This window comes from Physella acuta, unplaced genomic scaffold, assembly GCF_028476545.2.
Source record: "Physella acuta isolate Inbredline_101_S28 unplaced genomic scaffold, ASM2847654v3 ptg001719l, whole genome shotgun sequence".
NCBI lineage: Eukaryota > Metazoa > Mollusca > Gastropoda > Physidae > Physella > Physella acuta.
Window position 1 is genome coordinate 1 of NW_026733231.1, and position 24575 is coordinate 24575.

The window sequence follows — 24575 nt, forward strand, 5'->3', positions numbered from 1 at the left end:
AGCACTTAGTTTAGTCTCAAACCGTCGGGGAGATCTACCCTTCTCAGTAATTAATTTTAAGATAACTGAAAACTAACCTACACTGACTGTGTCCTTGTAAACTATTACTGTCATATGTATTTAAGGAGATGGGTGTTTTCAGTCTATGATTTTATTAGACAAAAAATCAAGGGAACGACCATTATAATAAATTTCAAACTGATTTTTCTTATAAAGTATAAATGTGCGAGAATTTCTTTAACATCATAGAAGATTTTGAGTTAATAGGTAAATCTATATACCTAGTTTAAAGTAGATCATTCTATTTTTAAAATTAACCTTATAATGGTTGAAGGTTTAAATACTTTTTTTTTTAAATCGAAGCATTGAGCAACTGTGGACTTACAGATCAAATACTACAAGTGCAACTTAACGATAATTTCGAAACCAAGGGACATGATCTTCACAATTGTAAACAGTAAGTATTATTTCTTTTAAAAAAAATTCTTACTTATTGCCAGTGATTCTTTATATTTTATTTTATTGTGTATATTTAATTATTGTCTATGATCATTGTCATCAGCATTCATGTATATGTTCTAAGTTTCTTTGTTCTTTTTTCATGAATGGTGAAATTGGCTAATTTAAGATAACATTGAATTTGAAATAATACTAGATCTAGGGCCTATTCGAGTAAATAAAGTATCTTAAGCAGATAGGCAACAAAAAACGTCACTTTCGTGACGAGCCAAGATAGCTAAGGTGGTAGTGTAATAGGCTACCATGCCGGTGGCACGGGTTCTAGACACATGTTAATGAATTTTTTTTTTCGATGTAAATGATAAAGTTGCCTATCGGAACTGGGCGGGATACAGGGCAGGTGAAGTAGAGTTCACCTAATGCTTTGTCCTTAGCATTTGACTTGGATAGTGTAGTCAGAGTATTATGATCGCTATGTGACAGCCGCATATCAGATCGTTTAAGTGTAGTTATTGACAGATCCACTAGACAGTATGAACACAACAAAAACTACGTGGGCTCGTCAAAAACGATCTAGGGGAGTAGACACGTAGAAATGATGTGACTCATAACTAGGCGTAACTGTCAACTGTTTAATAAGTGTACAAGTATGGAAAAATGACACTTCGTCTAACCAAAATATAATAGAAACTAAGAGTAATAGTAATAAAAAAAAATCAACTTACAGCCGTCTCACAGTTAGTGAAATAAATCTCTAAACTAGATAACAAATATCACCGATGTGGCATTGGTGAGATAATACACCTAGGAAATAATAATCATTAAAAAAGTTTTAAAAAACCCACGTTTTCTGATTGAACTAAAAAGTAGAAAATAAATACTATACATCACAATAATGCAAGCGATCACTCTACTATAAGCGATGAAAAACGTGGGGCGCCGAAGTAAAAGTTATATTACTATTGATTAGATAATACTATTGACTTTTATTAGGGAGCTTGTAGAGAGTCAACAGTATAAGAAACTGTAAGAAAAATCACGGCGCCCCACGTTTTTGATAGCTTATAGTAGAGTGATCGCTTGCATTATTGTGATGTATAGTATTTATTTTCTACTTTTTAGTTCAATCAGAAAACGTGGGTTTTTTAAAACTTTTTTAATGATTATTATTTTCTACTTTTTAGTGTTTGTCTGTTTGTTTGCATGTAAATCTTGCTATCGATTTTATCTTTTCACTTTTTTTTTGGGTAAACGAAGACAACTCGTAAAAAGACAACTCGTAAAAAGACAACTCGTAAAAAACACGTTGTGTGAATACGTTACTGACTAGAACACATCGATTTGAACCCGTGTCGAGTGGGATAGCAATCGTGTGCCCAACCACTCGACCATATCGTCTCCCCCATACTGGCCACCAGTTGTTACGTTCTGGTTGTTTGTACACAAACACAGCGTGACAACTACTCAGTAAGCAAAAAGAGGGGGAGTACCGAATCTTGTTTTCATCAAATTACAGTTACTGGGTAATGTCCCTTTTTTCCCACGTTTTTTGTTACAATTATATAGCGGTCTAAAATGATCAATAAAATGTTTCCATGGATTAATTTAGTAATAAAAACAATAGAATATTCAATTGTCATCCAAAACAAAGCTTCCCTGAAAATTTCAGCGCGCTAGCTAACTGGGAAGTGCCAGAAATTTCGATCGCAAGATTGGATTGGAAAGACAAACAAACAAATAAAAAAACAAACAGAGAAAGCAAGTTAAAGAAAACGTGGGAAAATATTAGAAACACCCAATGGCGCTAAAAAAAACACCTATAATAAGGAAATCAAATGCCGCCACAAACTAAACAACTCAAAATGGCGTCACACACACACGGCACTCTCTGGGGTCAAAAGCTGCCCTGAGATTTCGTGTTCTGTAGTTTTTATACAAGAGCAAAACCAAGGGAGGTTACTTTAATGTCGTAAGACCATTGGTCGAGGATCTGCTAAGGATCGGAACAACCAATTAAAATCTCATCACACGACGTGACGGAGGAGTTCAGGTGACCGTACAACTCTCCCAAGGTCGATACTTAAACCAAGAAACTAATTTACATAAGGACAGAAAAGACCTAATTAGGTCACAAGAGCCATGCTCGGCCGAAATATGTTTTTAATTGATAAAAAATACAATCTGAGGAACACTGGACAGGTGAACTCTACTTCACCTGCCCCATGTCTTGTGAAGTCCCGATAGGCAACTATAGCATTCACAATTTTTTAAATTTGAAAAAAATGAACATTGACATGATGTGTCTCGAACCCTTACCACCCGCATGGTAACTATTAGACTATCAACTCAGCTATCTGGGACATTCAGAAATTATACAAAATTAGTGGTATAGTTTACATAGAGAGTCCGCGAAAAAAACCTAAGTTACGCGAATAGGCACTAATATTTCAAATTAAATTTTATCCCAAGTTAGCTAGTTCCATAGTTAAGCAACCAAAGATTTATATAAACCTTGGTATTTTTAAAAAACTTTTGAAAATTTAATTGCTAATTTATTTGATGTTTAGCTGGTGTGTAAAATGATTGTATAATGATCAGGGCCGGAGTTTAAAGAGTCTAAGTAATTTCACGTCATGCTATTATTGTTGGAGTATTTGCAAACTAATTACGCGCAAAGTTATTAGAACTGCAAAGGCTTCCTTAATAGTATAAAACAAATATTATATTAAATTCACTTACCCAAAAAAATACAATATCAATACAATACATTTCTTAATTTATAACAAAATATCTATGTAAACGAATACTATAATATCGGATTTTTGTTTGTTCTTAAAATAGTATAAAACATTATTTAAAAAATATTATTTTGAAAAGTTACCTCCCTTGTTTACTTTTTCACAAACAATTGTTTATATAAGAAAATACGGCATCTAGACAAATCTAACAAACCTTATGGGCTTTTTTTCCGACGGAAATAATGTTATTCTGTTACCCTCCAGGGTCAATCTACGACCTCACAAAATATTAGGGGGATCGTTCGGCAATTTATTTGTATATATCTCAAATAAGGAGAATTTCATTAGCCGTCATTCTTAAGCCCTCGTCGAGGGCTTTGGTTCTGACCAACAGTATTTTCATAAGGCACAGTCTTCTATAAAGGTACTTGCAAAAAATTAGCCACATATACAGAGGTTAAACATTAAAATGTGTTTTGAAGTTACCCTGTTATTGACATAAAATACAAAGATTCTATATATTATATAAGTTGTTTTCGTAATATAGTTCATATAAAGAGAATTTCCCTCGCGGTCACATTTTAGTCTGCAACGAGGGTTTGAGTCAAACTGACAGTTTTTCCATACTGCATAACCTTTTATCTAGTCGCATGCTAAATAGTAGCCAGATGAACAGATGATAAGTACCCTAAAATCTTTGTTGAAATTACCCCATTATTTTTAACATAAAATAAAATGATAATAGAGGGAAATACGACTTTTAGCCAATTTCTAGATGTTTCCTGGATATGGGGAGTTTTATCTGACACGTCTATGCTTTGTTCTATCATACAATATCAAGAGAGGTCGTTCTGCAAAAGTTTTTTTTCGTAATATTGCTCATGCTGACACGTTTTAGCCCCCGTCGATCGCTTTCAATGAAACCGACAGTTTTCTATTTAGCCTACCCATTTATCTAGGATCATGCAAAAATTAGCCAGATGAACAGACGATAAGTAGGCTACCTTATAATCGTTGTTAAAATTACCCTCTGTTTTTCACATAGAATACAAAAATTATACAGGGAAATACGACTGTCTAGTTTTGATCACTTTAGAAAGTTTTCCTAGATATGCGAGTTTTTTCTGACACAAAGTATCAATTGGGATCGTTCGGCAAAAGTTATTTCCTTAATGTAGCCCATATTAGTCGCCGCTCAGTCTAGGTTAGTTTTGACCCCTCTCAGTGGACTTTACGGCCAATCGTCACTAGCGCTCGTTTTCTATTGCCCTAAGGCAGGAACCTGCCAAATTTGAAGCGCCTGATCTCTTTGCTATATATATATATATATATATATATATATATATATATATATATATATAATATAGATATATATATATATATATATATATATATATATATATATATAAAATGTAGGTCTGAAATAGTTTAGTATGTATAAAAACTTCGTGATAGAGTCTAGATCTAGAGTCTAGGCTGACTTAAATCTAGTTTTTACGTAGCTCCAAATCTAGATCTGTATCTAAATCAAGATCTAGAATCTGCAGCTGCCTTAAGTCTAGTTTTTCGTAGCTCTAGAGCTCGATCTAGATTTCAAATTAATAAAGTAAATTTTATAAGTTTAGGCCGAGAAAATTGTATACCTTTCACAGCGTACGTCTTGATAAGTAGATTTAAATCAAATTTGAATGAAATAGTTCATTTCTTTATATTCTAAAATTGTAAGATGACGCCTTTAGTTTGTGTTATTTCCTTAGTTTAAACATGTGTCTTGTGACGTCATTGTTTATTGCGTTCTGTCACGACAATAGTAATTTTAAAAGAAAGTGATATTTCAACGCCAACGGTAGACAAAGGTACAGATTATAGTCCAAGTTGAGACCGAACTGTCAAATCCAAAGGGATCTAAACCTACCCCTCCACGCGACACCAAATCACCTTGTCTTTCATGCATCAAAATCAAACGTGTAAAACACGACAATACACTCTTTAGTTAGAAATGTGTTTCTACATTTGAATATGCCTTTTTATATTTTCCTTCTTGAAAAAAAATTATTTTATACATTTATAATATGCACCATATTATTTTCAACAAAAGTCCGTATTTCTACCTTTTTTATATATCGCTGAATATACTGACGACTTTGTAACAAAATAGAGAGAGAGAGAGAGAGAGATAGAAAGAGATAAGTTTGCATATGGGCTTTTATATATTAGGATAAAATATCATATATTTAGTTATTTAATACATTTTAAGTATATTGTTATAAAAGAAAAGGTTTTATTATGTAGACATAATCAGAACGTGATTCACACAGCACTAGGCGTAACTAGATTGAACTGGATTGGATTTATGTCTAAAATATGCGCGCGACATTGTGTTCCTTTGATCAAACCATATGTCAGTTATAGGTGTAGTAGCTTTGACTTCATCAATGTTTGAGAATGTGTTCTTTTTCTCATAGAAGTTTCAGTTAGAATTTTTTGCTATTTAATTTATAACCTCTATTCAACAAAGTACACTCATGGTATAAAATAATCTGTATATGGAAAACATTAAATTAGTGTTTTGATTATATTGCCTAATATTATCCCTAGATATGTATGGCAAGCACGTATGAAATCGCTGAAAAAATTGGCGCCTCAAAATGCTATCTTTAATATTGTATCTTATAAGTTACTTATAACCAAAAGTAAAATTATATTTACTTTGCGTATTTCAAAATATAAGCAGATTCAACAAACAATACAACATGGTGTGTTTACGCATTCACTGTTGATAGTAAGGTAAAAGAAACATGCTTACAATTATTGCATACAAACAATTACATATTCAATCTTGTTCAATAGGCGATAATTTATGTAACAGTATTTTTTTAACATTACAGGTCAATCAGTTGTTTTTTAAAAATGTCAGCTTCTGTTCTCAATAAACAGGTAATACAAATTAATTTTTTGAAAACGGTCGTTAAGATGAACGTTGTATTTGAATGTAAATCATAGCATTTTAAGTGTAAAAAAGATTATTTTCGAAATTGCATTTCGCAAACAGTTTTTATAGCTTTAAATGTAAAGTTATATGTTACTTTTTTGTATGAGGATCCAACAAAATAATTAATTTTTAATCGGCTGAGTTAAAAACATCTTCAATAGGAAACGTTTTTGCAAAATTCAACAACTTTTTTAATGGCACAAAGATTATCAGTTATTTAAAGTTATTTATTTGCTTTACAATTTTTTATCACTGCAAATAATAAAAGAAACAAACGTTATTATTGTAAACTTTATCTCTAAAGAAAAGTGTATAGCTTATTTATTGTATTAAATTTTCAATAACAATCTAGAGTAAGGAGTACTTTTTACATGCACGTATTGAACCATTGCATTATTAGTGAAGTTCCTTTTCAAACCTGACACTCTATGGGGCAAGTGTAATAGAGTTCTTATGATAATATAAACATAACTATAAACATAACTATGAACATATCAATAACCATAACATAACTATATACATAACTATAAAATCAACTATAACCATAACTATAAACCTAACTATAAACATACATGTAAACGTAACTATAAAAATATACGTAAACGCAAACGTAAACACAAACGTAAACATAAATGTAAACACAAACATAATGTAAACATAAACACAAACACAAACACAACACAAACACAAACGTAAACGCAAACGCAAACGTAAACGTAAACGTAAACGTAAACGTAAACGTAAACGTAAATGTAAACGTAAACGTAAACGTAAACGTAAACGTAAATGTAAATGTAAATGTAAACGTGAACGTGAACGTGAACGTGAACGTGAACGTGAAGGTATACGTGAACGTGAACGTGAACGTGAACGTGAACGTGAAGGTATACGTGAACGTAAACGTAAACGTAAACGTAAACGTAAACGTAAACGTAAACGTAAACGTAAACGTAAACGTAAGCGTTGGCGAGGGTGTAGACATAGACGTAGACGTACACATACACGTACACGTACACGTACACGTACACGTACACGTACACGTACACGTACACGTACACGTACACGTACACGTACACGTACACGTACACGTACACGTACACGTACACGTACACGTACACGTACACGCACACGCACACGCACACGTACACGAACACGTTAAGAACACGAACATGAACATGAACATTTAATAAAGAAACCATGAAAATGCATAATATTTTACGGTGCGATTCATTTTATTAAATGATAATTAATCGTTTTTTTTAGATAAGATTTTTTTTTCTGATACAAATATAGTTGCAAGTTTTAAAAATTAAATATTTTTTTTCCTACTTTTAGACACCAAGCTTTGAAGAACTGCTCGACTTTGTTTCTGATATAATGTCTGAGTTTACAAGCATGAGGGTCTTCGACGCTTTACATTTCTTCATCTACCAGAGATGTTTATCGACAATTAGCTCTACTCTAAACAAGGGAGATCGACTGAAGTTTTTCTCTTCTCTTTTACAACTTAACTATATTGGTAATTAACTTTAGAATTTGCAGTATTTAGAGACATGTATGTTCTAGCAATAGAAATACGTGTTTAAAGAGTTAGTTCTAACAACATATGACGTCATTTTATTGTTTTTAAGAGAACTGCTAAATGTAAAAAACTGAATGTTATGTGCACTCATAGTTTCCTATTAGATGTTACGAGCGTGGACATTTGGTTATTATTGTAAATAAATTATGTATGACCCTGGCACTGGTATCTATCCTTTTAAACTGGTCAATTAGTATCCACTTGAGTAATTAAAATCAAGCAAATGGTTACAAATTATTTATCGTATTTTCCAGTTGCATTTTTATCGTATTTACGCCAGATGTTAATTTACTTGTAATGTCATGTATTTAAAAAAAACAGCTAATTTTGTACTTTATGTTTTACTGTGTGATAAGTTCATAATCTGCGTGGCCGTTCATGAGATATGTAGATTACAGCGACATTTGACTGTTGGAAATTATTGATGGATTTTCATTTCAGACGAGACGATGAAATACTTACAAGATGAAAACTTTCTCGATACAACAGCACCAGGTTTTACAACGCCTTTAGTCCGTGATATGTTGAGTCTTTTGTGCGATGGTAGTCATTACTCTTCAGATTTCGCTATGGTAATGGTTATTTTATGTTATATTAAAGTATCATAATTGAATAAAGAAAGACCGACACGATTAGAATAAATGAAAGAAAATAATAAAAATATATTTTCAAACATGCAAATTAAGCCAGTGTATAGTTATGTAATACATGTCTATGTATTTAGCGCTTGACCGAGTTGAACATCCTAAATATATTCACTGACTTTCTTCAATCAATCCAATATGTTCAGGTAAGATCATTCTACATGTACTTTTCTCTCGTTTATAGAATTTCTTTTTGGTACATAGGCCTACATTATACACACACACACACACACACACATACACACACACACATATATATATATATATATATATATATATATATATATATATATATATATATATATATATATCATAGTTGAATAGTGTATTATTGAAATATAATTAATTGAAATACTAATAACAATACATTTTGTTTTCAGAATGCAAATACCCGATTTATTACAAAAATCGTAATCCTTACTCTACACAACATAGCACGGAGGGAAGGTGCTAAAAAATATTTTACTAGTAGCAACACAACCGAAGTAAGTTCATTTTAACATATGGCTTGATATTTTTACAGTAAAATACAAAATTTAAAGTTTTAATTTTTGTTTATGTTTGGGAACTGTGATAACCAAGATTCTGTACAACCTAGAAAAAGGTAAAATCATAACAAAAATTATTAAAATGAGATAACCTGATTAGCCAGCCGTTAACTCTATGTAATTAATCCATTTGATTTACATGCGCGTTTTTGACGCTTTGATCGAATAAAAACAGCTGTATCAATTTTAAGGTTTAATATGTAATAAACAAATCAAATAATGAAAGTTGTTCTTTTCTTATTCTTAATCCTCATCACTCCCTGTGGAGTATAGGGTAACAACAAATCTCCGCCATTCCACCCTGTCCTGGGCGAGCCACTTTAGTTCATGCCAGGTCTTGCCAGTAGCCTGCACTTCTTCTTCCATCTCTCTCCTCCATGTTCCCAGTGGTCTTCCTCTCTTTCGCTTTCCAGGCGGAGTCCACTTCAGCGTCATATTGCGGAGTTTTCTCATGCGTAGGACATGGCCCAGATATCTCCATCTCCTCACTCGAACTTCTGAAACAATGTCGTTTAATCCTGTCCTTCGCCATATTGCCTTGTTCGAGACTTTGTGGTCCCACTTTATTTTGAGGATGCGTTGGAGGGATCTTTTTTTCAAATCCTTTGAGTCGGCTCTCTCGTTCTTGTTTAGTTTCCATGACTCTGCAGCATAGAGGAGTAGGCCTACAGAACGTATATTAGACTTGTAAATCCTTATTTTAGTTCACTGCTGCAGCGACGATGATTTCCAGATCTTAGCGAGTCTGTTGAAAGCTTGTGCTGCCATTGCTATTTTGGTGGCCATTTCTTTCTCCATGCTGCCATTTGCTGATATATAGCTGCCGAGGTACATACATTCGACCTCTTCTAGCTCTGCTCCATTTGCAAAGGTCTTGAGAGCACTTATGGATTTTATTTTTATTAGCTTGGTTTTTCAGGAGTTTATCTTTAGCCCAACGCTTTTAGCAACATGCTCTATTTTTGTGGTTTTTGCTTGGATTTCGTTTTGGGCATGTGAGAGTAAAGCCAAGTCATCAGCAAAGTCACAGTCCTCTAGGTGGTTGGTAAGTTCCCAAACAATTCCTCTTGGCTTATCCTCAGTGGCTCTTCTGATAATCCAGTCTATTACCACCAGAAAGATGACAGGTGAGATAACACAGCCCTGTCTGACTCCTCTTTTTACCTTGAACCATTCACTTTGCTGATTTTCATGTCGCATATAGCTCTAGTATCTTCCATAATGATGGATGGTGGATGTTATCAAATGCTTTCTCGAAATCTATGGTAGTTGATGTAGAGAGACGAATTTCACTCCAGATACTGTTCCACTACACTGCGCAAGACAAATATTTTGTAACAAGTTATCAATATATGTTTGTCTAGTATGTTGATAGTTGATTTTATCTTAAAATTTGAATAATATGGATCTAATGATTTTTTTTTGCCTACACTGCCCTTGGTAATATTACTTTTCATGTTTTCTCTAATTCATTTTGCCAATTATAAAACTTATACTTTATGCAAATACCAAATCCTATATTACGTGTTTTTCTTAATAAGAATCAATATGCATATTTGTTGTTATTTTTTATTCTTACGAGATTGACTTTTATAAATGTTAGAAAAACACATTGTTTCCTGGGGGACGAAATACAAAGAATGGGTCGTTATTCTCCATCTTCATGTGTCATATTCAAACATTTTATGGCACAAGACGCCAGCAGTCTAACAGTTCTTGAGTGAAGATGTATGTGGTCGACGGTTGGTCTAAATATCGATGATTACATTACACAACATTGGTCTATTTTAAATAAGAATGTCATCTATGGCATGATTTTCTACAAACAAAAATCATAAATGTCATCCACTGACCTATTTATGTTCAGACAGAAGTCAAACAAAGATTTGTTCTGCCCCCACAGTGTTTTAATTTTGTAATGGATGACACAAACTACAGACAAAGCAAGATACATCAAATAAACACAAACTACTAGCATAGAGAACCTGGCTTTTGCAGATTACATAAATCTACTAGCCAGTAGTCAAAAAAATACGCAAGAAAAACGAAATAGCTATTTATTTTTTCTAATTTATTTGGACTCAAATTACTCAATAGAAAAAACAAAGTTATGAAGCAAAATACATTTTGTCAACAACCTGTTAAAATAAACAGATCACAAGTAACGGGAATAAACAATTTCATACATTTAGACAGCATTGACTATTAAGAAAGAGACTGCTCCGATGAAAGTAAAACATGTATTTCTACAGCCAAGCATGACTATGCAACCATAAAACGTGAAGATCGATTTGAATATCCTAGAAGATGGAATGAAAACTTTTTCAAAAGTAATGTCCTTTGCATCTTACTGTGAGGCAGCAAATGCTGGAAGGTAAAATAACAGCTACCAGCAGATCACTTGACTCTTTCCAAACTAAGAGCTTGGGAAGGATAAAAAGCATTCGCTAGCTTAACTTCTAAGCTATATGGAAATATAAGCAGTTTCTGAAGTAATAAAACAAAAGATGACGCTGGATGGAGTACGTCGTGCGAATAAATCCAGGTGATTTAACAGAAATTGCGCTAAACTGGACGCACTAAGGAAGTGGGGAAGGCCAAGGGAGAAGTGAAGGTACACGTGAAAAAGCAGCGGACAGAAGCAGGTCTGTGTTGGGGGACTACCAGGAAAATTTCCGGAGACCGACAAAAGTAGAGGGAGCTTTCTGATACGGCCCAATGTGTCTTGGGTACATAAAAGAAAAGATAATAATATGAAATATGTGTATCAAATATCAACTTCGATTTGTCGCTTGCTACGTTTACAATAAATGTAAAATGAATAAATATTGTTAATATTATATTTCATTAGGCTGTACTGAGCACAAAATCCATGGGCAAAAAGACTTGGTTTATATCACAGCTTCTACTTCTGCTAATCGAGGCAGGCTTTATTGCAGAAAAATGGGTATTAGGTAATTGGTTTTCATATTTTTGCACTGCATTTTATTTTCTTTCATTTAATAAATTTCAATTTACAGTTAAATCTTTTAAACTAATATTGTAAAGTATACATTTATAATATCATAACACCTTTTTTGAATAAAAAAAATTAAACTTTTCTCGCCCTACGTGCTCGAAAAATTTAGTACCACACACTTTAATTTAAAAATAGCAACTCTGTTTAAAATAATCTATCTTTCAAATTTGCTAAATCGTTTACGCTTGGCTTACTGCCTAGCTTTAAACACACACACACACACACACACACACACACACATATATATATATATATATATATATATATATATATATATATATTTAATTTATATATATATATATATATATTTGTATATATATATATATATATATATATATATATATATATATATATATATATATATATATATATATATTATATATATATATATATATATACTAGGCATACTGCCTAGCTTCGCTTAGGTTTTCAAAAAAAATTGAGGAATTGAATGATAATTTAACAGGTGATTGGCTGCTATGTTAAATGCTTAGAGCCTAAAATTATACAGTGGAGTAATTTAATGCTACTGTAATATTGATGGAATATTCGCAAACTTATTACTCGCACGGTAATTAGAACTGCAAGGGATTTCTTAATAGTATTAATCAAATATTATAATAAATTTCTTTAGCAATAAATCATTACATTTCAGTACAATGCAAAACTTAATTTATAACAAAATATTTATTTAAAACAATGCTATACTTTATGATTTTTGTTTTTTTTCTTGAAAAGAGTATACAGAATAATTAAACATTATTACATTAAAAATTTACCTCCCCTGTTCATAGACCAAATGACAAAATGCAAAAAATCTAGCCAGATGTAAAGAGGGTAAGTGCCCTAAAATCCGTTTTGAAATCACCCTCTGTTTTTCCATAAAATACAAAGATTATATAGGGAAATACGACTGGTCAGTTTTGACCCATTTAACGAATTTTCCCGGACATGGAGAGTTTTTTTGTGACAACCCAATGCGTTCTCCTACCACCTCACAAAATTTCAAGGGGGGTCGTCGGAGGAAATTTTTTTTCGTAATGTAGCCCATATAAGGCGCCGGTCAGTCGAGGTCAGTTTTGACCCCATCTCCGTAGACGTTTCGGCCAACCGTCACCGGCCCTCGTGTTCTATCGCCCCAAGGCACCATCGTGCAAAATTTGACGCGCCAGCGGCGCCGGGAAGTGCCCTATAGGGCACTTGACCTCTTTGCTATATATATATATATATATATATATATATATATATATATATATATATATATATATATATATATATATATATATATATATATATATAGTTTTGATTTTTAAAGTAGGCCTACATGCTATATTGACGGAGAAACCGTTTAAAAATTGAAATTTTCATTACCAATCAAATTATAAAAATAATTTAATCATGTTGCAATAATTACTATTTATCAAAGAGATTTTTTTTAATATGTAAGAGTTTCTACAATGTGAAATACAGTCCTGTTCCAAATTCCCTACACATTTGAAGGACATTTTTTTTTACAATAGAATACAACCATTATACATTTTAAATAGAGATGGAAAGTATATTATATAGTTTTTGCGCCAATAGTATGTGCACTAACTTTTCAAAATTACATACCAAGAATGGATAATGTAGCGAAATCGTATTTCATTCAGTTGGTTTAATTTATGTGCTTTAACTTACATTGTACTAAAACTAAGATTATAATAATCGCAATCAATTAATATTTACTAATAAATGATTACAATGTTTTTGAAAGCTAAAAAATACCAACAATGTTATATACGTTAGCCATATCATGGTGTCTAAAAGCGAAAATTAGGTTCAAACGTCTAGTTATCTTCCAATCATATATCCATCAAAGTGAATAACATTTATTCAATAACACTTTTGGAAATAACTAAAGCTATGACTGGTACATCTAATTATACTCTCATAATGAAGAATATTCTTACTTTACATCTAAAATATAATGTAAATAAATATAAATAATTAATTTTATGTTCAATGTTTATTTATTAAGACATTTTAAATATATATATATTTATATATATATATATATATATATATATATATATATATATATATATATATATATATATATATATATATATATATATATATATATGTATATATGATTTTAAAGACAAATGATCTTTAAAAAAATTATCTCACGAACAAAATATATATCATGATATATTATAGTCATTATGATATTATAGTCAAAAAATAATTTGCCATAAAACCATTATATATATATATATATATATATATATATATATATATATATATATATATATATATATATATATATATATATATTTGATTATATTGTGTAGAGCAGCTATGTTATCCTCCTATACATCTGTCAGGGTTGTAGGGGAACCGTGATATTCTCTTCGACAATACCATGTCATCTATCTGGTGCTCTGATGCCCTCAATAAGTCCGCAAAAGACGATCCGGTGCAGTCCCATACAACTTCTAAAATAATCAAAGTAGCATTTAGCGTTGGGCAATACGCACCAGTGGGAAACTCGTACAACCCTAATTTCACTTAACTAGACCTGTAGCAAATCTAAGAAACGCGCTGAATTATTTTTAGATGAAGCAATCGGTGTGATGTCAAAACAATAGTGAAATACATCGTACACAAGAAATGGTAAGTCAGAGTGTTTTGTGTTTAGTCACTGTTCAATGTAATATTTAGACTGATTTTCTAGCTGTGCCAGGCTGCAGAAGATACGTGCAAATTGGTTTTTTTTTCTAAGGTGCCGACAAATCAAAGCTTTTACATTATTAAATACATTTTGTTTTGATTTTCCTGGCTGGTAAAAAATTATGTGTTGATCGAATTAATTTGATAAATTGTTACATGATAAGGCAGGTACAAGGTACGGTGCGAATTTTATAAGCTTCTAACTTTGTAACAAAAATATTAAACTACCTGCTTTATTTCCTCAGATATCTGCAACACTACCTGAGACACTGATTCTGACGAAGACTAATTATATTTCAGGAAAACAATTTTCATCCGTGCTTATGCATTTCAAGGATAAAGGAATTATAAGAAGAAGAAACAAGTTTTGAGATATAAACATCTAGATCCTAAAAACATATGCACATATAGCAGTAGAATTAATAAATTGTCAAGCTAACCAAATTATCAAATAACGAAATCGACAAGCAATTTAAGTTCAAGTATAGAAAATAATTCAAGCAATCATGTAGCAAGTCTAAAAAGAGCAAACCACTGCTTCATGTGTGATGAAGGCATTATACAGATATGATTCAATGTTTAACTTGTAATTGTTGTGTACTAGTCTCATACTCAGTGGATAAAAATGGTTTGAATAATACTTATATATGCGTATTATGTCAATACATGCACGTGATAGAAATCTAAAATAAATTAGTTTATTTTTATAGCAACGTATTTTTAGTACAAAAGTATTTTCTATCGCATTGTGGTACTTATTTGGCCAACTAATGGTATAATTTTTTGTTTTGTATTAATACGCCTCTATTTTCAATCATTATGCGTTGATATAGTAAATGCTTTTGGGTTACAATAAAGTTTAATTTAAAGAAAAAAAAAACATTTTCTTCAGACTTGACGTTTTGTTTTTTAAATTATGTTTTAAAGGGGTACTAAAAACCAAATTTCCCTCTTGTAAATAAATGTTATATAATGAGTAGGCCTATATACGATACAGCAACCATGGCTGCACATACAGTGTTGTCAGTAATACATTTTGAGTATTGCTTGTTATTTTTACTGTTGTTATTAAGTAATGTACTCGTATGTTGTTCAGGTTCATTTAGTCGATAACATTATTTACCAGTAGTATAGTATCCTATTACCAGTAGTATAGTATCCTATTACAAATTTAGTTTTAGTAATAGTATGCTACAATTTCTATTGTTTTACTTTAGTAAACTTTAAGACTAGATCTGTGTATTACAAATTTCACATAATAAAAACATGTTTTAATTATCTTTAAAAAAAATGTATAGATCAGAATATATATCCCTATACGCTCCCTTCCTTTTCTAAATATTTATGATAGATCATTTAATATTTACTTTATTTAGATTCTAATTGTAATGGAAGAAACTTCTGTAAATGTTTATTGAAATTCAGTACAATTTTAAAATTTAAAAAATACATATATTTATACAGCCAACATTATTGTCGAATCAAAGTAAATAAAGCGACCATATGAATACAATTAAAACAAACATGTCGGTGTGTGTAATTTTGATGTGCGGAATTTTTCAGAAAAGTTACTTCTTGCGGTAAAAGGGGAGGATAAGGAACTATCTGAATGGCAATATTCTGAGCTGCTTCAAGGACTGAGTAAATTTACAGAGCAAGATCAATACTTGAACCAGGTTGGTTTATTATTTAGGGTATTAGCGAATACTTCACATAACATTGTGTAATATGTCAATTATTGTAGAACGTCAGAGTTATTTGTTTCTATTAACAAAATGTATATTGGTTGAACACTTTAATATGCTGTCTGAGAAAAATATACTAAGTTTTTTTTCCTTACGTCCGTGTATCTAAAACACATTGTGTGTGTTTTTTTTTAACTAAACAGATCATACCATGCCTTCCAGACCTCAAAGAGATTCTCAAACATGACGATATAGAAGAACATATTTTTACTACAAAATGTTTTAAAGACTTGAGTAGAAATCCGGAGGCGTGTAAAAAAATGATAGGAGATGAAACATTAATTAGTGATTTGTTCAATAAATCATTAAGCATGGATAACAGGAGTATTTCAGCAAATGTACATTCTATACGATGGAGAACGGGACGTGCAACAGGAAGATTACCACCCAAAGCAGGTGAGAGTTGGCGATGTATGAAAAAACAGTTTTAATTTTGATTTAGTACTGTATAAATAATACAGTTCTACTATTGATAACTAAAAACAACCTCTTGCACAAGTAAATATTACTTCTTTGGTTACATGACATTATATAATAATGTTATACTTTTATCTACAGAATTCCTAGTGTCTGACGAGTTTCCGACAGAATTTAAAATTATTCCGACACCGTTAGCACAGGGAGGTTTTGGTAGCGTCCACTTTGTCATCGATATCAACCAGCCTGATGATGTACAATTTGTTGCAAAGAAAACGTTGCGAAAACTAAGTGGCACAGACAAATGTATGGTAAATATCACAGTGTATCAAAATAAATTTGAATCAGAAAAAAAACGTTGGCCTAGTTGTAATTTCAAGAATAACATTTTAAAAGCTGTTGGCAGCTCAAGTGTTCAAAGTTAAAATAAAAAACACAAAAATTTGATTATTCAACTAGATCGCCTTTCCACGGTGGGATATCGTTACTACTTAGTATCAAACACCTAATGTATATCACACATTAATGTAAACACTGTTTATATGTGTTGCGACTGTGTGAGAGGTTTGAGCCATTTGATTCAACACCATATATATATCACTACCTTATGATGAGATTGAGATGACAACCTTATGCAATCATTGTGCCATTTCACATCCTTGGACGACCAAGTGACAACTTATATTTAAGACGAACAGATGATTCTCCTTCTTCTAATTTATTATGGTATTGGACTCAAAATCTTCATCTGCATTAACATCTCTAGAATCAATCTCCCAACTTGAGTCACCGGGTCAGCATACGCCCTTTCACCACGATGATCAAGATAAGACTAACTCACACACGCACAGCAACCAAGTTTCTACCCAAAAACGTCACTATCTTTCAATCCGTGTCATCCTTCTAACACGTTCAACATACCCTTCGCACCAGCATTCACCTTGCGCCAATCTCTAGGGACAGAGTGGTCTAGCGGTAGAGTCTCGAGTTTGAATCTAATAGGTACCTAACTCAAGTTAGGGAAAGTAAATGCGGCTGGGCATAGTGCTGACCATACTATTTCTTCATACTATCTCTTCATATGCCAAGGTCACAGAAACAAGTTAATTCTACTTCACTTGACCCATAGACCGTCATGTTTGAAAAGGAAACTTTACTTACTTTAATTTACAATCTCTAGTTAAAACATGCATCATAACAATATGTTTTTTATATTGATCATTTACAACAAAATAGGTGTTATTAAGTATATTTTACAAAAAACTTACGCTATTGCTAAAATTTTAAATGTCTATTACATAACACATTTAAATTTAATCCTGGGAGTTGTATGTACACATTTATAAGAATAAAATCTTTTTATTCAGGAAACTTTTCAAAAAGAAGCGTCGATATTAATCAGTCTCAAACAGGAGAGGATTGTACAATTTCACGGATTTCAAAAAACCGAAACTGAATTATTGTTATTTTTGGAGTTTGTCAAAATGGTAAATGCATTAATTATTGCACAATATTTTTATTTAATTAGACATGCACCTCAATAACCATTCTAAAATATACGTCAAAGTTGTATGCTAAATCTGATAATACTTACGTTATTTTTTTAAGAATTACTAAAATTAATTAAAAATGCTAATATTTTAAAATTTTTCTTGCAAGAAATATTGCAATGCTTAATTAGAAAAATTATAGAAAATAATTGAGAATGTCATAGACACTATTTAATGTATCATTTAGATCGTTGTTTTTTTTTTTTAATCAAAGCTTTTAAGTGTGTGTTTAATTTTCAGCGATTGAGTTTTTTGTGTAATCTTAACATATATACGCATATTTTATTCATATGCAATACATACACTCTATAGCAGTTAATAAAGTGACTACTATGTGTTTACAAAACTTTTAGCAACAAATACACAATTACAAGGTAAACATAAATTAAACGACACCCACTATTCTACGGGCTCACTAATCATACATGTATGTCACATAGCTTATATATAAAAAAACACAATACACAGTTTAATACTACAATTTTGCTTGTTATGTGAACATTACGTCAATGATTTTGTAAGAAATTGGAAAAAAACATATTTTTTATATAAAAATTGCAATGTTAGGTTTGATCGTAATTTTCTTTAAATTAATTACATCTAATATGCATGTTTGACAATACGCTAATTCAAACACACGACAACAATATGATCAGCAACATTCTGTTAATTGTCTTGAATAATACTTTTCAAATTATATATTTTAATATTTTAATTGAATTTGAACATAATTTAACATTTTTCCTAGGGTACACTTACTGCCTTTGTTAAACAACACACAAGACTAAATGAAGCTTTGACAAGACAGTTTACAATTCAAATTCTTGAAGGCGTTAAATACTTGCATGAAAATAAAATTGTGCATTTAGACATTAAAGGTAAGACACATACATATGAGTATTTACGCTTTGATTGTTTCTGAGTGCGACTGCATGTGCATTACTGGCATTAACGACAAAAATGTATGTGCCCTGTCATTTAAAGATCAAATATTAATATCAACAAAAAGGCCAACTTATTAATTCAGGCTCATCCTTCTTCATATGCAATAACTCTAAAATGATGTAATCATTTCAATTTAACTGGCTACAAATTAACTTTGTGTAAATTTATGCAGCTTTTTACTGTCTCGTATATTCGAAGTATAGAGAAAGTATTGTAATCTTGCACAAAAATAACTTGAAATTTTGACAGTTTTCACTGTTTTACTCCTCAGTCCTTCATCACATCCGGAGTATAGAGGACTTATTTTAATCAGGCAAAAATTATAAATACAAATATATAAACGTTTTGGCGTTTTATGCGTTATTAGAAAAATGGTTAGTGAGGATTGCAGAAATATCATTTACTTAACCCTTTGAGCCCTGGCCTCCCTGGCCTAATTTCTCCTATTTCCTGAGCTCCCAGGGCCAAACCAATTTTCACTTATCTGCTTCTAACTTTGCCTATAACTTTTGAACCGTTTGAGATAATCAGACCAAATTTGGTATCCAGACTCAGGATCAAACAACAATTCAGCAAGATTCTGAAATTCTTAATTTTTTTACAATGTATGAACAGAACAATGTATATAAAACGAACACGTAATTATTGTTTTGATAGAACATAGAAGAAACTAATTTACAATTAGTAATTGCTTTGTTATTATTGATACCTGGCCATACTAGTTCATCGCCAGAAGTCCACTTTTATGTGATAACTTTCAAAACAGTTATCACTGCCGGACCCAATGCAAAGAAAAACTTTGCATGTTTTGCACCAGTAAACAGTTTTTTTTTTCGTTTCGGCAAGTCTTTGTCTTTGGCACCACGTGCATCAGAAGTTACTTGAACAGTTTCATTGTCACTGTCAATTTCAATGTCCTTGAGTTCAGTATCAAATTCAACGTCACTATCATCATAATATAGCCCAGGAATATTATCTTCTTCATCAGAATCAATAAGTAGTTGTATTGCCTGAGATTCAGTCATTCTACTTCTTTTGTTGATATTTCGGTCTTTTGCTTCATCTTTTGCACCAACTTTATGTGATGAAGTCGACGGCTGTGGCTCAGCTTTTCGTTTCGGCGGCATTGCTACGAAATGTAAACACTTTCACTTTTCCTAAAATCTATGTTTAGAATCATAATCACGCACTAAAAATACATATGCGCAGTTTTAGTCAGTCTTCCGCTAATTATATTTAATTAGATGGTATGACGGCCGCTAGGAATATGACGCTAGATCATCGGGCCGGAAAACCGGCTTTTCGGACATATATGCCTAATGTTGAAGCCGGTTTACCGGCCTGGCGGGCTCAAAGGGTTAAGATATCGTAGATGTAAAATGTAATATAAAAGTGCATCGGTAAATATATATATATATATATATATATATATATATATATATATATATATATATATATATATATATATATATATATATATATATATATATATATATATATATATATATATATATATATATATATATATATATATACAACTGGTGTGATAACTCAAAATTATATATTTAAATTTAAAGTAAATTCCTTCGTACATTAAAATGCAGTATAAAAAAAGAACCTGAATTCCAGCTTGAAGCCTTAAACTCATTCTAATGTAATTTTTTTTTATAACTTTATGTTTTAAAATTACTGTATTTTACAATTAAAATATCCTCTAAGTATATTATTACGCAAACTAAAAAAATTCAGTTTAATAAAACGAATTATTAAAACCTAACGTCAATTGACCAGACATTCACATATAAAGTTTTGTCAGAAAGTTAAACTAGGGCACTAATACACAATGCATAGCCGTCATCTAAATGTACATCAACACTCTCAGACGATATAGACGCTAATACAACTAAATTAAACTCTAATTTAAACTCAGTCGTAACATAGATATTAATGTCAATACAAAGAAACTTTGTTGTTTGTTTATTTTTTAGCAATATAAGGTTAATTAGACTTTGTTTATACTGATTAAGATTAACTCTACATAAATCATCATTTCATCTTAACTGATATACGCCATAATTAACTTAAAGTGTCGATGTTAAAAACATTTTCAGCCTCCCTATTCTTAGTAAATCTACTTCACTATATTTATGTTTTAAAATTACTGTATTTTACAATTAAAATATCCTCTAAGTATATTATTACGCAAACTAAAAAAATTCAGTTTAATAAAACGAATTATTAAAACCTAACGTCAATTGACCAGACATTCACATATAAAGTTTTGTCAGAAAGTTAAACTAGGGCACTAATACACAATGCATAGCCGTCATCTAAATGTACATCAACACTCTCAGACGATATAGACGCTAATACAACTAAATTAAACTCTAATTTAAACTCAGTCGTAACATAGATATTAATGTCAATACAAAGAAACTTTGTTGTTTGTTTATTTTTTAGCAATATAAGGTTAATTAGACTTTGCTTATACTGATTAAGATTAACTCTACATAAATCATCATTTCATCTTAACTGATATACGCCATAATTAACTTAAAGTGTCGATGTTAAAAACATTTTCAGCCTCCCTATTCTTAGTAAATCTACTTCACTATATTTTCCAAAATGCTTTGCTTATAAATACTTATAAACATAAGTAATAGTTCTAATAAGTAAATGTTAAAAATTAAAAAAAAATACCTTCGCTTTCTGAGCAGTGTATTAACACTTTCCACTTTTCCCAAACTGTAATTACAGTTGTTAAATATTTAAATGTTTTGTCGCCATTAGATGAATAGCGCATCAAAATAACCAACCGCAATGTATAGACTTTGTGTGGGATTAAGGATATTTACCCTCAGTTTTATCCCCAACTCAAATTTTTTGCACATGAGTAAAACAAATGAACATATTATTTGGTTCAACTCGTCACAGAAAGTCGATTAATTGATAATGGCACTTTGGCCAAGATAGTAGTCGGTTTTTAAAGCGAATAATTGAAACTTACTTAACACTTTACTGATAATAGTATTTAAAGACATCTGTACATAACTGGGATACTTTTTTGCGTATAAACTATAGCCACTTTTATATTTACATCATATTGTCTAGTTGTCTTGCTAATTTTTGAAAGGATTGTAGATCTTAATAAATCGAATATTGAAAGATGAAGCGAAAAGTAAATGACGCAATCGCTATATATTTTAAAACTTTGACATATGTTTTTATTAACAGTAGCATTAGCACTAATACTAGCCTACCAATCACCAATACTATTATTTAAACGTAACTGTTTCTCACGAATTAAAAACTTAACGTAAAAGTCTTATTGGTTACCCATAATAACATAAATGTAAACATACGAAAAAACATATCTTAATATACAAGCAAATTTAACGAATAGTTTAAAACTATTTATTGTTCCGTTAAACGTAGAATTTAGTCCTAAAGGGTCGTCTTTAAATGACGTCTATATTTTATAAACCATTTTGCCGCGTTTCCTTCCATTGTAACTCTTGGTCAGAAAATATCGAGCTATCCCATTTAAAACGTTCCGAAAATAACATCACTCTGCACCATACAATATCCCATATACCCTATTCCAATTTGCGTTTTATGAAACTACGATTTATTTTTAAAGTATTTTATATGCTAGAAATACACATATTTTCACCAGGCAACAATATTCTGATGGCTGATGAAGCAAACATAAAACTAACAGACTTTGGCTTGTCGACAATACTAAACGAGGAAGAAGGAGTTGAAGCAGAAAAGGGCACAACTCGATACATGGCCCCAGAGATGATTAACTGCCCTGAAGGGAGAATATTTAAATATGAAATTAGCCTGGACATATGGTGAGAAAATAAATCTTTTAAATTGTATTGTAATTTTTGTGCATAAACGCATTGTTAATACTTATAAAAACACTTTCTTTAATTCAAGCAATAATATGTGGATATTTTTCGTTTTACAGTGTGAAATAATCAAAATCGGAATTTTTTTTTCACGATTTGAAATTAAAATAAAAATTTTAAACAATTGCATTGTATAACGTTGAGGAATACTTATTTTTAATTTGTCAACTATTAATATCATTTTACATTATTGGGTATCGGTTAAACAATTTACCTGCTTATATTTGTCACTGTTTTAACATATATTTTAACTTGAAATTTACCAGGAGTGTAGGAAGCACTGTTGTAGAGATGGTAACAGGCGTACCACCAAACTCAACTACTGCATCGGTCAATGTAATATTTAAAAGAGCGAATCTTGAGAAACCTAAATACAATCTACCAGTAGAATCATCCATTTATTTGCAACAGTTTCTAGAAAAAACATTTAGACTTGAAGCAGCAGAAAGACCGTCTGCAGAAACTTTGCTGAAGGAAGACGCGTTTGTGACTGGTTGCATATAATTCACTGTTTACATTGGGTATAACATCAGTGTAATTATAATTTTTGTTTGGATGAACTATTTTTGCCTATTTAATTACAATTTTAATTAATCTTCTATCATTTAACGAATCTGTTATGTATTCAACTGCAGTTTTCTTTTATTTAGATTTTATTTAATACAGTTTTTCCATTACAATTGCAAAACGTATAAGTTTAAATGACTGAGATAAACCTATTTTTATTAAAGACTTGTTAAAACACAGCTGTATTCACATTTCAATATATAGGCTACACTAGTATTTTTTAAACAATTAATTCCTTTATTTCTTGTCGGTTACTATAATTTTTGATTCAACGAACCTAAATATACAATAGGCCTACTATTCCAGTCGTTGTATCAATATCTTAAACATTAAAAACAAACAACTATATAGGGGTCTTCCATAAATGATGGCACACGTGTATGTGGGATGGGGGTCCGTAGTTTTGTGACGGTGTGAGATTAGGGTGCGCGGAGGTTCAGATGGTTTGGCGTCGCACCAACAGAGTTTAGACAAGATTTTGGAAAAAAAATATCGATGTTTTAAATTAAGAAATATTAAACTGCAAGTTTGAGAGGGGGGGGGGGATGATTGTAGAGTCCAAAAAACGTGACGTCATTTATGTATGACACCATAGGCATACTGTACTTGTAACATGTTCGTGGATTTTTTTTAACCAGTTAAACAACGCAAATCGGCTTATTGTGCATGATTAAACCTAGTAAAACATATTGTGTAACATTCATCTATATATATATATATATATATATATATATATA

General features: G+C 31.2%; 1 protein-coding gene across 1 annotated transcript; it reads left to right on the forward strand.

Moving 5' to 3' along the window:
- Positions 1 to 367: 367 nt before the first annotated feature.
- Positions 368 to 24538, forward strand: LOC131930109 (uncharacterized). Its single transcript, XM_059286480.1, has 14 exons — positions 368 to 457; positions 6086 to 6134; positions 7525 to 7708; positions 8213 to 8343; positions 8496 to 8561; positions 8796 to 8900; positions 11815 to 11917; positions 16261 to 16373; positions 16586 to 16838; positions 17001 to 17170; positions 18227 to 18346; positions 19158 to 19287; positions 23031 to 23211; positions 23538 to 24538. The coding sequence occupies exons 2-14, from the start codon at positions 6108 to 6110 to the stop codon at positions 23773 to 23775; spliced, it is 1821 nt and encodes a 606-aa protein (XP_059142463.1). The 5' UTR covers positions 368 to 457; positions 6086 to 6107; the 3' UTR covers positions 23776 to 24538.
- Positions 24539 to 24575: the final 37 nt, after the last annotated feature.

Excerpts from the sequence above, each read along its gene's own strand:
- LOC131930109 (XM_059286480.1), top strand. The coding sequence starts at position 6,108 with ATGTCAGCTTCTGTTCTCAATAAACAG. Across the intron at positions 19,288-23,030 it reads TGTGCATTTAGACATTAAAG|GCAACAATATTCTGATGGCT; the intron begins GTAAGACACATA and ends TATTTTCACCAG. Across the intron at positions 23,212-23,537 it reads GAAATTAGCCTGGACATATG|GAGTGTAGGAAGCACTGTTG; the intron begins GTGAGAAAATAA and ends GAAATTTACCAG.